At 34.1% G+C, this 13487-nt stretch overlaps 3 protein-coding genes across 3 annotated transcripts in view; all 3 read right to left on the bottom strand.

Annotated features, from left to right (window-relative positions):
* Positions 1-4414: 4414 nt before the first annotated feature.
* Positions 4415-6657, bottom strand: LOC104818184 (acetolactate synthase 1, chloroplastic-like). The gene has a single exon (XM_010547648.1). It carries the CDS (start codon positions 6604-6606, stop codon positions 4624-4626), a length of 1983 nt encoding a protein of 660 aa, XP_010545950.1. The 5' UTR covers positions 6607-6657; the 3' UTR covers positions 4415-4623.
* Positions 6658-8696: 2039 nt separating this feature from the next.
* On the bottom strand, positions 8697-10378 carry LOC104818183 (protein transport protein Sec61 subunit gamma-3). The gene is made up of 3 exons (XM_019203073.1): positions 10203-10378; positions 9915-10030; positions 8697-8976 (listed from the first exon to the last, which is right to left on the bottom strand). Exons 1-2 carry the CDS (start codon positions 10294-10296, stop codon positions 9915-9917), a joined length of 210 nt encoding a protein of 69 aa, XP_019058618.1. The 5' UTR covers positions 10297-10378; the 3' UTR covers positions 8697-8976.
* A 2903-nt stretch (positions 10379-13281) lies between these two features.
* Positions 13282-13487, bottom strand: part of LOC104818182 (nuclear transcription factor Y subunit C-1-like) — a 1102-nt gene continuing 896 nt past the window's right edge. Inside the window, exon 2 of the mRNA XM_019203068.1 lies at positions 13282-13473. Coding sequence (XP_019058613.1) covers positions 13282-13473 — 192 coding nt within the window. The remainder of the gene's footprint in view (positions 13474-13487) is intronic.

Genomic DNA, 13487 nt, shown 5'->3' with positions numbered 1-13487 from the left:
GCCCAAATAAGCTCCTAAAAGGAAATATATACATATATATATATATATATATGTATATATAACCCCCAAAAGACTTTTGTGTTTTCAGTTTATGGGATGTATAATTAAAGAAAGGAGACATACATTATACGTCTAGAAAAATGAAGAGCCACTGAAAAGGGAATTACGACATTCCGGATGATCATATATATATATATATATATGCTTCCAAATTGCTTCCAAATTTTATATATATATATATATATATATAGGCTGACGGAAGTAGGGTAAATTAGAGTTGACGTTATTAATTTTCTATTTAAAAAAATAAGATTTCTTTCTTACAGAATTGTAAATCAGAATTTGACTTTTCTTACACATCGGTTAAAGTTCTCAATGATGATGCTGACGGTGGTCTTTTACGAACCAAAGCCGACAACTCTTTGTGTGTATGCATACATTAACATTATATATATACACACACGCACGCGATAATTCGACCAAACCTTTTAGCTCCATAATAATATGTCAAGTGCATCAAATAAAGAAACATATATAAGATCATGGCCTTAAAACTCGTTATATATAAGCACAAATTGACATGCTGAATAAATACAATTTTAATTGTGTCCTTGTTGTATCCCTAAAATAAAAAAGTTCATAAAAATTAATGATACCCAATTAATATAATTAATTCTTCTTGAAATCCAATATCATTTCCTATGTTCCAAGTGATTTTTTTCCTAATTGATGAAAATTATGTATATATATGCTCGTTGTGATCATAAATGGATCATATGCATTTTCCCCATGATTTAGGAAAATTTTTTTGAAAGTATTGTCTCCTTCTGGACGCTGAGAACAACTCATATTAGGGTTTTCTTTTTCGTTTCAAAAATAAGATTTTATAACCCAAAGATGTACTAAATTTGACGGCAAAAACTTATAAATAAAAATAAAACTAAAAAAAAGGTTCGGAAATTACCAAGGCACTGAAACCCTAGAGAGTGCTTTTCGAGACAGAATATTTATTATTTCAGTGTTAGGATATGTTACAGATTAACTGTTCTAAAGCTTATCCATAACTCTTCATGCATGCGGGTTACACACCCACACGCACAAATATACATGTACAAATATTATATGCCCAAGTACATACAAATATATATATATATATATATGAAGTGATCTATACATAACGTGTGTGTGTGTGTATAGCTTAGAAACATGTATTAATTAGTCAGACCGTGATGAAGAAAAGACTCATGGAGTAGGTAGCATATGGCATAATTTGCTTGGGAAAATTAAAGATATAGGGTTGTCCAAATAGAATTGACGGGTGAGATTGTTTTCACCAACACGGAAGTAACAAGACATATGAACTACATTTTGCCCTCAATCTCCAACAGAAAACAGTAACTTACGAATGATATTTCACGACAAATCAAGACACGAATTTCGTCACTGTAAAACCCTCCATGTAATCTGAACATGCTAAAGCACCCACCAACGATTGTGTCCTGATTAAGGACAAGAGTATATTCACGTCACTGAATTCTCGATTAACCGCCCGATGGGTTTAACTTCATTTTTTTTTCTATATATTTTTTCGGTGTTTGATTTCAAAATTTAATAGTTGAAAATACATATATATATATACACATACATACACATAAGCACCTGAAATTCAAGTGCTTGTGTGTTTTTTAGTGACATAACCTTAACATTTCTCTCTTCATATTTGTCTCTCTATATATACTCAAAGACGTACACACACACAGTTTTGTTATTGTAAGTGGAGATTCCTACATGTGTACATATTCCATCATATATATATATATATATATTTTGTGGGTTGTTAGTGAGAGAAAAAAGATGAATGAGAGAGCCATCATTTTCCAAAGGGCATTCCTTTGTCCAGCCTTTTCACCATATGTTTTCTGCATCCCATGTAGGTTGGATCTTTTGCTTGTCTCCTTTTCATTGGATATTTCCCCACCTTTGTTATAAGCTACAATCATAACGTCCATCAACCTTCCATTAATTATAAAAAATATGCGTTGTGAACTTTTTTTTTATAATGTGGAAGTTTATTAAGTTTTCAACCTAATTATATACATGTTTAAGAGAATCGGAAAAATGAGTTTTTCCCCAAATAGAGTTTTGAACCTATGTTGAGAAAGAGAACTGTTCCCTTCTTTACCATTTGAATTATCCAATTTTAAATTTTTATGGATTCTTATTATAATTATATGTATCATTATATATGATATGGTGTTCTCAATGAATCTAAGATGTCACCTTACACACGTTAGCTTATGATTATTATAGATATATATATATAATCAGTGTAAACCCTATTTTCTAGGGTGTGATTATTTTGTTAAATATTTCTTATATAGTTAAGAAATTCTTTTCTGATTTTATAATTAATTTAATCACCACGTTTTTGTGTACATACATGCGCATATACTTAGCCTATATATATATGTCATTCGTTCGTTTCCAATTCTATATTGTTGAATAATAATACTAATACTACTACTACTACTAATAATAATAATAATAATAATAATAATAATAATAATAATAATAATAATAATAATAATAAAGGAACAGAAAAAAAGGGAGAAAAGAATATCCACTTTCCGCTAACAGACAACGTGTTGGGGAAGAAAAAAAATGATTAAATTAAGTGATTTTATTTTGAAAAAAGGATGTTGTCGAAAAATGACTTTTAAGATATTTTATATTTTTTCAAAACTTTTTAGAGTTACTTTAATGTTAAAAAGTAGTTAAAATTGTACTTTAAAATTATGTGAACGCATGATACCATGTTTGATTAAAAAAACCGATGGGGCTTAATATGAAATTAAATCTAAACCAAATAAAGCTCATATATTCTAGCTAGAAAAAATGAGAAGAATAATATATGAAAACAGAAAAAAAGGGAGAAAAGAATATCCACTTTCCGCTAACAGACAACGTGTTGGGGAAGAAAAAAAATGATTAAATTAAGTGATTTTATTTTGAAAAAAGGATGTTGTCGAAAAATGACTTTTAAGATATTTTATATTTTTTCAAAACTTTTTAGAGTTACTTTAATGTTAAAAAGTAGTTAAAATTGTACTTTAAAATTATGTGAACGCATGATACCATGTTTGATTAAAAAAACCGATGGGGCTTAATATGAAATTAAATCTAAACCAAATAAAGCTCATATATTCTAGCTAGAAAAAATGAGAAGAATAATATATGAATATGTCAAATTTGATAAAATAAAAAATGAACTATTTTTTTTTGTTAAATAAATTCTGCACTCTAATATTGGTATATAAATAAAACCAAATTTTCAAAATCATATCATATTTAATCTTCAACGTTCATGTGACATTCCAAACGAATGTGTCAATTTTGACTTTAACGACGTTTTTAATTTTGACTTCAACTAAAACGTTACCACGTTACCACATCATCTGACATGATCAAAATACATGATGTATTTTTTTAAAAATTTAAAATTTTTAAAAAAATCAATAAAAAACAAAATAAATATAAATACAAATATTTACATGCAATATATATATACACACATATACGTATACCCACACACATATATATACATATACATACATATACGTATGCAAATATTTATATTTATTTTGTTTTTTATTATTTTTTTTTTGAAAATTTTCATTTTTTAAAAAAAATATGACATTGACAATGTTTAATCAAAATCAAAATTGATATGTCATCGTTTGGAACCCCTCTTCAGCGTTAAGGATTAAATATGACATGGTTTTAAAAATTCGGATTCATTTATTTAACAAACATTAGATTTCGGGATTTATTTGATAAAAAAAATCAATTCATGTTTTTATTTTGAAAAATTTGACAAGTTTAGGTAATATTCTTCTAATTTTCTTTGTACGTAAAGTTAATAGTGTCATTAAAATTCATCGTATTATTCTTCTAATTTCCCCTATGTTCTTTGCCGTAAAGTTAACGGTGTTATTGAAATTCATCTTTTAAGCCCAAAATACCTTTGAAAACCTGAATTTGTTGGAATAAGATAGGCTATTACTTTTCCGCTTCATTATTTATTTTTAAACAAGAATTATAATCATTCACTTAAATTAAATTTGATTCTGTTGAACTCGATTCAAATTCTATTGGAATTCATTTTTATTGAAAAAATATATTAAAAACAATTCGTTTTTATTTTTATATTTTATCCGAATAGGATAGAGATTCAATTTCCGATTTAATTTTAAATCGAATTCGTTTTTATCTATAGATTATATTTATCTCTCTATATATAATGGGCCGGAAAACATGTGGTGGGCCCATGAATTAATTGGACATCCGAGGCCCATAATCCGAATACTCGGCTGTGTCCTGTGAAACGACGGCCTGACCAAATACATGTCAACCAAACCAAACCAAACCAAAGTTTATACAATACAAACGAGATCTAGTGGCGTTACTACCAAACCGAATCAACCCATAACTTAATTTTACTGCTAAACCGAACCGGTTTGCAAATAAGGAAACAAACAGAAGCAGTCTGATGAAACAAACACAGTTCAACACAGCAAGAAACCAAACTACCAAAACCTGAAAAAACTGCCAACAAGTTTACCTTCAGTACTTTGTCCGACCATCTCCCTCTGTTATGACATCTTTGAAAGCGCCGCCGCTCGGGATCATCGGTAGCACGTGTTCTTGATGCGGAACTATCACGTCTAACAAATACGGCCCGGGTGTATCCAACATCGTCTGGATAGCGCCTCGGAGTTCTTCTTTCCTGTAAACCCTGGCCGCCGGAATCTCACACGCTTCTGCAAACTTCAACATGTCCGGGAATATCTCTGTCTCCTTTGCCGGGTTCCCAAGATATGTGTGCGCTCGGTTGGCCTTGTAAAACCTATCTTCCCACTGAACAACCATACCCAGATGCTGGTTGTTCAGTAAAAGTACCTTTACTGGAAGGTTCTCTACCCGGATCGTGGCCAGCTCCTGAACATTCATTATGAAGCTCCCGTCTCCATCGATATCCACGACAATAGCTTCCGGGTTTGCAACTGCAGCTCCGATAGCAGCCGGAAGTCCAAAACCCATGGCCCCGAGGCCTCCTGATGTCAGCCATTGCCGGGGTTTCCTGTACTTGTAGAACTGTGCTGCCCACATCTGGTGTTGGCCGACTCCAGTGCTTATAATGGCATTTCCATTGGTTAGCTCATCGAGGATTTGAATCGCGTACTGAGGAGGAATGGCCTCTCCGAATGTCTTGAAGCTCAATGGGAACTTCTCCTTTTGTTCGTTCAGCTCGTTCCTCCAGAGGGCAAAATCAAGCTCATCTGGTCGGTTCTCGAGAATCTTGTTCATCCCTTCCAGTGCCAATTGCACATCCCCACATACCGAGACATGAGGAGTCTTGTTCTTCCCAATCTCAGCCGAATCAATATCTATGTGAACTATCTTAGCCCGACTAGCAAATGCCTCGAGTTTACCTGTGACACGATCATCAAACCTAACCCCGAAGGCAAGCAACAGATCACTTTTATCCACAGCATAGTTTGCATACACGGTTCCGTGCATTCCAAGCATTTGCAGGGACAGATCGCCATTACACGGGTAAGATCCGAGTCCCATCAATGTACTTGCAACCGGGATTCCAGTAAGTTCGACAAATCTATTCAATTCATGGCTCGAGTTTAAACAGCCACCCCCAACGTACAACACCGGTTTCTTAGATTCAGAAATCAACCTAACGATTTGCTCCAAATGAGCTTCTTCCGGTGGTTTAGGCATTCTAGACAAGTAACCGGGCAATCTCATGGGCTGTTCCCAATTGGGAATCCCAAGCTGTTGCTGAATATCTTTCGGAACATCAACCAAAACTGGTCCGGGTCGACCACTGGTAGCTAAAAAGAAGGCTTCTTCAATAACCCTAGGGATATCATCTACGTCCATCACGAGATAGTTATGCTTCGTGATCGAACGCGTTACCTCTACGATCGGCGTCTCCTGGAACGCGTCTGTACCTATCATGCGGCGAGGGACTTGACCTGTGATGGCGACGAGAGGGACACTGTCAAGCAAAGCATCGGCGAGACCGCTGACGAGGTTGGTGGCTCCGGGGCCGGAGGTGGCAATGCAGACGCCGGGTCTCCCGGAGGAGCGAGCGTAGCCCTCGGCGGCGAAGACGCCACCCTGCTCGTGACGCGGGAGGACGTTGCGGATGGTGGCGGATCGCGTGAGCGCCTGGTGGATCTCCATTGACGCACCACCTGGGTAGGCGAAGACGGTGTCGACGCCTTGCCGCTCGAGGGCTTCGACGAGGATGTCGGCTCCTTTACGGGGCTCATCGGGGCCGAATCGGGAGACGAAATCATGGGTAACCGCAGGTTTCTCCGGAGAAGGTGGTGCAACGGCGGAGACGTTGGCGGCGGAGCAGGAGATGGAGCGGGGATGGCGGCGGCCGCGGCAGGTGGTGCGTTTATGGTGATTCAGAGGAAAGGGAGGGGCGAGTCGAGAAATGGGTAAGGGAGATTTGGAGGAGGAATGTGAGGGTTTGGGGGAAGATAAGGATATCATGGAGGAAGAGGCGGGGGCAGCCGCCATCGTAGCGCTTAGAAGAAAAAGGAGAGGGCGAGGGGAAAGATGGGAGAGCGGAGGAAAGGGTGATGAGTGATCCTAAATGATTTATATGCGACTCCTTGGATATTGGTATAATTACTTAAATGTCCTTCTTGACAAGGTTATGTTAATAATTAGAGAAAATGACATTTTATTACATCCTACTTTGTTAAATGATTTTGTAAATTGTGACTTTTTTCTAGACGAACTTTTAATTTGATAAAAATTTACACAAAATTATTAAATTTCCCAAATCGATACACGAACTATCTAATTTTATTACACGAAATGGTGTTAAATATCCGTTAACAATTGACGTAGAAGGCTACATGGCGACTGACGTAGCACGCCACTTGAAATTTTTTTACCACGTCAACATGCCACGTCATATTAAAAAATCGAAAAAAACAAAAACAAAAAAATACATATGTATATATATTCATATCTATATACAAATACAAATATAAACATATATACTTATATATATATATATAGATATATTTATACATAAGAATATATATATATAGTATTATATATGTTTATATTTGTATTTGTATATAGATATGAATATATATATATATATATGTTTTTATTTTGTATGTATGTATATATATATATATATTTATATATTTGTATGTATATATATATAAATATATTTGTATGTATGTATATGCATATATATTTGTAGAGATGTATGTATATATATGTGTATATTTTTTTATTTTGTATGTATATATAGATATATTTATACATAAAAGTATTTATGTTTATATTTGTATTTGTATGTGGATATGAATATATATATATATTTATTTATTTTGTATATATATATATGTATATGTATTTATATTTGTATTTGTATGTATATATGAATATATATATATATATATGTATTTATTTTTATTTTTTTCGATTTTTTTTTTAAATCTGACGTGGCATATTGACGTGACAAATTTTTTTTACGTGACATGCCACATCAGCCGTCACGTGGCATTCCACGTCAACTGTTAATGGAGACTTAACAACGTTTCAGATTGTGTAGAAAATTATAATAAGATTGGGTAGTTCATGTATCGATTTGGAATATTTGATAATTTGGTATAGATTTTTGTTAAATTAAAAATTCGTATATAAAAAATTCGTATATAAAAAAGTTATATTTTACAAAATCCGTGTATGAAAATGTTATTTTACCAGTTTATTATGTTAAAAATATTAAACTACATCCGGAAAAGCTTCAACATAAAACATACGCGAGTATTATATTTACACGAATCTCTTAAACAATTAAATTTAAAAATAAATATTCTATTATAAATTAATCATAAAAATAAAAATTAATAAATCCTTGTTTTTCGAACAAAATAAAATATAAAAATTATTACTTGATTGCAAGATAAATTTGATAACAATTTTATTTCAAATTTTTTTATTTTAAAAAATATTTAAATACTTTAAATCATGTATAAATAATTTGTCATATTTTATTTTATTTTTAAATTTTATAAGTTAAATTGTTTGTAACATTTTTAGCAATGAAAATATATACTTATTTTTTATTTTGTATTTGATCTTATATTTAAAATAAAAATAAATAAATTTCTAGTAAAATAAATAACAAAATCAACTATATTCTATTAATTTATTTGAACTAAATTTAACATGTATAATAGAAACATTTTTAATTGCACGATTTTTTATTTTGATCGATGGCTATATAAATATACAAATATTTACTGTTTAACATTTTACTTTTTCTATCAAAATAATAATAATTTCTTATATAATAAAAAATAAATTAATAATTTTTCATAATGAATTTACAATATAAGATTTTGATAAATATAATATAGTAAATAATATAAATGTTTTTGTAATAAGATTTTTTGGGTATAAGTATAATAGTTTAGAGATTTTGAAACAATATCTGGAGTCCATAGGAAACTAAAATAAAATTGACAATAAAATTTTTGTAAAGAGAATTAAGTTGAGCAAAAAATAAGCAAATTAAAACGTCAATGGGCTAATTGAAATAATTATTTAAATCATTTTCTTACAATCTATTTTCAATGGGATAGTGAAGTGAACTCTCATGATGATTATAGGTTTAAAAGTCAAAACAAACACAAGAGAACTTATTAAGACTTAGACAAGAGTAACCGTGAGATGTGAAATCAAGTTTGTACGAATTGAAGAATGGCTTCCACTAAGAAAAAAGAATAATATATAATGAAAACTCTTTCAATCAGGGAAGAGACAAAGGCCTAATGAAGTCCATTAAGCTCGGAATTCTGTAATGTTTGGACTCCCTACCTTCAAATGCTCCCCTCTTTTTCTTGGATCATCATAGCCTGCCTGCCAAGACCACACAAAAAACTTAACATGTTTTAGTTCCAAAATGTTTGAAGAATCTTGATTGCTGTTTTCCTTGAAGGGATCTTATGACAAGAAAGGATGTGTAATAACTTCATAGATTCAAAGCTCAAGTGTAGGATGCATCATGCATGTTTAGTTATAGTGTGACACAGTTGATAGAACTCAGGCAAGTCCCCTTCCTTGACACTTGCTCATATTCCTTAAACAAGTAACAGAATTCCAAAGAATATGAGCTTTCTCAGAAACAGTGAGAAAGCTCCCAGCGATAAGAACGTGATAATAAGTGCACAAAGGATCATTCAAAACAAGCTCAATCACCAAAAATAGATAGGGTAGACAATGAATAACAAAAATCAAGAATAGCAAGTTACAACATTTAAACCTTGTAATTCTAATATCACAAATACAGCTAACCCCGAGAAACATGTCTATGCAATGCTGCAAAGAACCAGTTGCACAAGCCAACTTGAACTGACTTAAATGCATCTGATAATTTACCATAACAACAACCCACCATTAATCATAAATCCTGGAGTTCGACAGCGGATATCATGGAAGGCATCCAAAAATTGCCTTTTCAACATTAGAACCTACCCTTCATCAAAATCTAATGCATGATTGACAATTTGGAAAGAGATTAACGGATCACAGCACGCTGTAGCCACAAAAATGTTGCGAATTTCAGAAAAGTAAACTGCTATGTAATTCAATGAATGTACAATGGTAAAAACTGGAAGCACATTGATGCATGTATAATGATAAAAGCCTAAAGCACTTTGATGCATGAAAAATAGTAAAAGCATAAAGCACTTTGATGTTTCATTCAAGTCAACGAACAATAACAAAGCACCGAAGATCCCATAATGTGGGAAACTATAACAGGTATAGAAAATTTCGGAATTGCAGAAACAAGTCACCTAAGCAGCTCCAACGATTATGTTGTTGATAGGAATGAAAACGAGCTTCACGAAGAATCCGACAAAACCCATCACGACGAACCCAATAGCCGTACGCACCGCGACCTTGCTGAATTCTGCACAAAGTGAATGCAGAGATTAAGATTATCCGAATCAAACCAGAGCAATCCAAAATACAGAACCTAACATTCCGAAAGAAGAGAAAACCCTAATTGTTTTTAACTTTTTAGGGTAGGATAACAAAATCCTCAAATTGCAAGAGAAATCAAAGCGGAAGGATTTGCGTACCTTTGCGATCGGGCTTGTGACAGCGCTGGACAAGGCGGACGCTGCTCTTAGCGAAATCTCTGAGAGGATCGATGGCTGAATCGATGGCTTCCATGGCTTTGAAGATCTAACGGAATCGAAATTAGGGTTTTCAAATGGTTCCTCGTTAGGGTTAGAAAAATTGATTTCGTTTAAGAGTTGACAGTCTCTTCATTTTATACTTGGTTGGTCCGTTGACTCGGCCACGTGAAAACCGGATGATTGGTTCGGCTTGGGATTAAGTCCGGTTTGGTTTTTGGTATCGGTTTGATCCAGCCACTACCGCATCAGCCAGAATGATGATGCTGACGGTGGTCTTTTGGCCTGACCCGAGCCCGACACAAGTCCGAATATTTACGGGTCGGGTCGGTCCGACCTGAAAAACCAATGGACCTAAAATCTTCGGCCCGGAACCCGATCCTATGGGCTTTTTTCGGATTCGGACCGGGCTTCGGGCTTGAATATTTTTTTTAAAAATATAAATAAATTAAAATAATTAAATACAAAAAATTTTAATACATTTCATGATAATAAAAACATAAAAAATAGATTACAAAATTATATATTTTGATCTAATATAAATTTAAATTTAACTTTTTTTAATTTTATATGGTAATAAATTTTTAAAAATGATAAATTATTATATTTTTTATTTGGAATAATTATTTGAAACTAATAGTATTATAATTTTGATTATATCATTTATGAAAATATTATATCCTAAATTATTTAGTATTAAACAAGTTTTTAGTTTTTTTAAAACTTTCTATATTATATAATATTTGTATATTTTTTATACATGTATATACAATATAAATATATATATATAAAAGATTGAATAAATGTATATATATATGATTAAATATATGCGAATATATATATATATACATATATTTACCTATATACACATATATTTATATTTTAATAGGGTCTACGGGTCGGGTCGGGCCGACCTGGCCCAAATCCGCTTTTGGCCCGCAATTTTTCGGACCGGACCGACTCGGCCCGAAGAACGAACGGGCCTTGATTTGTGAAGTCCGAGCCCGTAAATTTTACGGGCGGGTTCAGGCCGTGTATCGGGCCTCGGGCTTTTTTGACATCCCTACCCGAGATCATAGTTTTTTAGGTGCTGGAATTTCAGGGTTTACGAGGATGATACATCATTCTGGCTGTTTAAGAAGATTCCTAGAGTTTATTACCCTTCGCTTAACCATTCGGCGTTCCAAATTTTTGTAGAATCTAATTATTAATTGATAAACTTGGATCCTACATGATTTATCCGAGTATTAGGATTCTACTTTTATACAAAATATTCAAATATTTCCGTATAAAATGAAGCAGAAGCTGAAGGTGCACCGATATGGAAGAAGGATTAAAGATAACACAACATTTAATATTCGGTTTTTTGGATATTCGATCTCAATATTGTTTCTATAGATTTTTTGGACAGTCTTCTGCGAGATTTGTATACCCTCAATCTAAATAACATTGATTAAAGTCGAGAATCCATCGTGGAACTTTCGCTGATAAACGAGTCATTCCACCACGAGCCAACCAAACTTGGACGGGCAAAGACCACCCTGGAGGCTCAATCATTTCTTTTTCCTATACACAAATTATCAGAAAACCTAATTTCTTATTCAAAAGTTGATTGGCAACACTTCGTAAGTAAATGGAAACATTTGTTTTGCATTTTATTTGTAGTGGTTAGATATACTAACGGTTCCTAATGATTTGCATTATAACTTTTTATCGGGCCGAAATATTATTTTAATATTTTTATGATTTTAGTTTATGTTTTTGTTCAATCCGCAAGTTAGGTCCGGAGTCCGGACGGTATATTTTCAGTCCGTTTATTAACGGACCACGCTGATCTGAGTCAAGAACATGGCGAACTGATGGCAAGTCGAGCTGGTCCGAGCTAGGCCAACCCGTTTGACATGCCTAGATACCCGTGATTATCTGTCGATGATCCAAGGACCAACCGAACTCATAAATTGGATATGTCGTATCTCGGAGCCTAAACTTGTCCCCCTAGCTATGAGAATACCCGAAATTCGTATATATATATTTTTTTCTCTCAAACCCTACCTTCAGAGCAGGAAGTGTGGTGAGTGATGAGGGAGTTTGCAACAACTCTTTTCAATATACAGACATGCATCTCCTCAATTCTGTCAACAAATAGTTAAAGATCATATCTGTCGAAAACAGGATATGTTAATGGTTCACAGGTTCATGACTGGGTAACCCCATCGGTACGAACCGAGCTTAGCTGGTTATGCGGTCATCTTGGCTCGAGAGAAGATGCTTTATTTGTTACATAAAACCTCTTCATCTCGGGCCACAAAAAGAACAGCGGAAAACGACTACATACCAATTACCAAGAAGTGAAACAAGGAAGGGTAAATCAGAAACTGCACATTAGTCATTAGATATAAAGTTAGGAGACTCACAGCAAGTTTTCTGGTTTTAGCTGCTGCATTAACTTAAAAGTAAACAGAGCAGAAGACGAGTTTTTTTTTTCTCTCTCTCTTTCTTTTTCAACTAAACGCGGACATGAATCAAAAGCATGAAAAATGCAAGACTGAACTCCCACTGTCTTCAGCAGTAGCAACTAGCGAGACCATGTCACCTGAACTCCTCATGCTCGTATCAGCTGCAGAAATGATACCAAAACATTTTGGAAGGAGACATGGCAAAGAAAAGAGAAACAGAGAGAAAGATGGCATTGGTAATGATTACTGTCCCCAAAGTTTGAGTTTTGGAGCCAATGAGGATGAAGGGCAAAGTGTTCTATGACAACAACTATACAGAGGAAACATCATCATTCCTAGTGATATAAAGACTTCTGCAGAAAGATGATCGAGTTCGAATCTGTATTTCGAATCCAATTCAGAAATTGATATGGGTATCTGTATTTCTAATCCAAGATTACAGAATTGGGACACCATAAACTGAGGGATCAAAAACCCAATTCAGAAATCGATTTCCTACGCGTCTTAAAACCCTAGAGGACCACTCAAACAAGGTACATTGTTCCGAAAGAGAGCAAGAAGGAAACTTACCCTTGGCCCTCAAGATTTCCCTGGCCGCTGCTCTCTCCGCTGCCGTACGACACCTCATCGCCGGTGGCCGACGTCTGCCAAACGCTCTGCCACGCCTGAGACGGCTGCTGCACATAAACTCCGTTCGGATCCACGGCGGGTGTACCGATCATCATCCCGCCGGGACCCGCCGGCTGACCCATCGGCGGGTAAAAGTTCGGCA

This window comes from Tarenaya hassleriana, unplaced genomic scaffold (assembly GCF_000463585.1).
Source record: "Tarenaya hassleriana unplaced genomic scaffold, ASM46358v1 Cleome29, whole genome shotgun sequence".
Lineage (NCBI taxonomy): Eukaryota > Viridiplantae > Streptophyta > Magnoliopsida > Brassicales > Cleomaceae > Tarenaya > Tarenaya hassleriana.
Note: the sequence above shows the minus strand (reverse complement) of the source record. Positions and strands in the feature narration are given on the sequence as shown.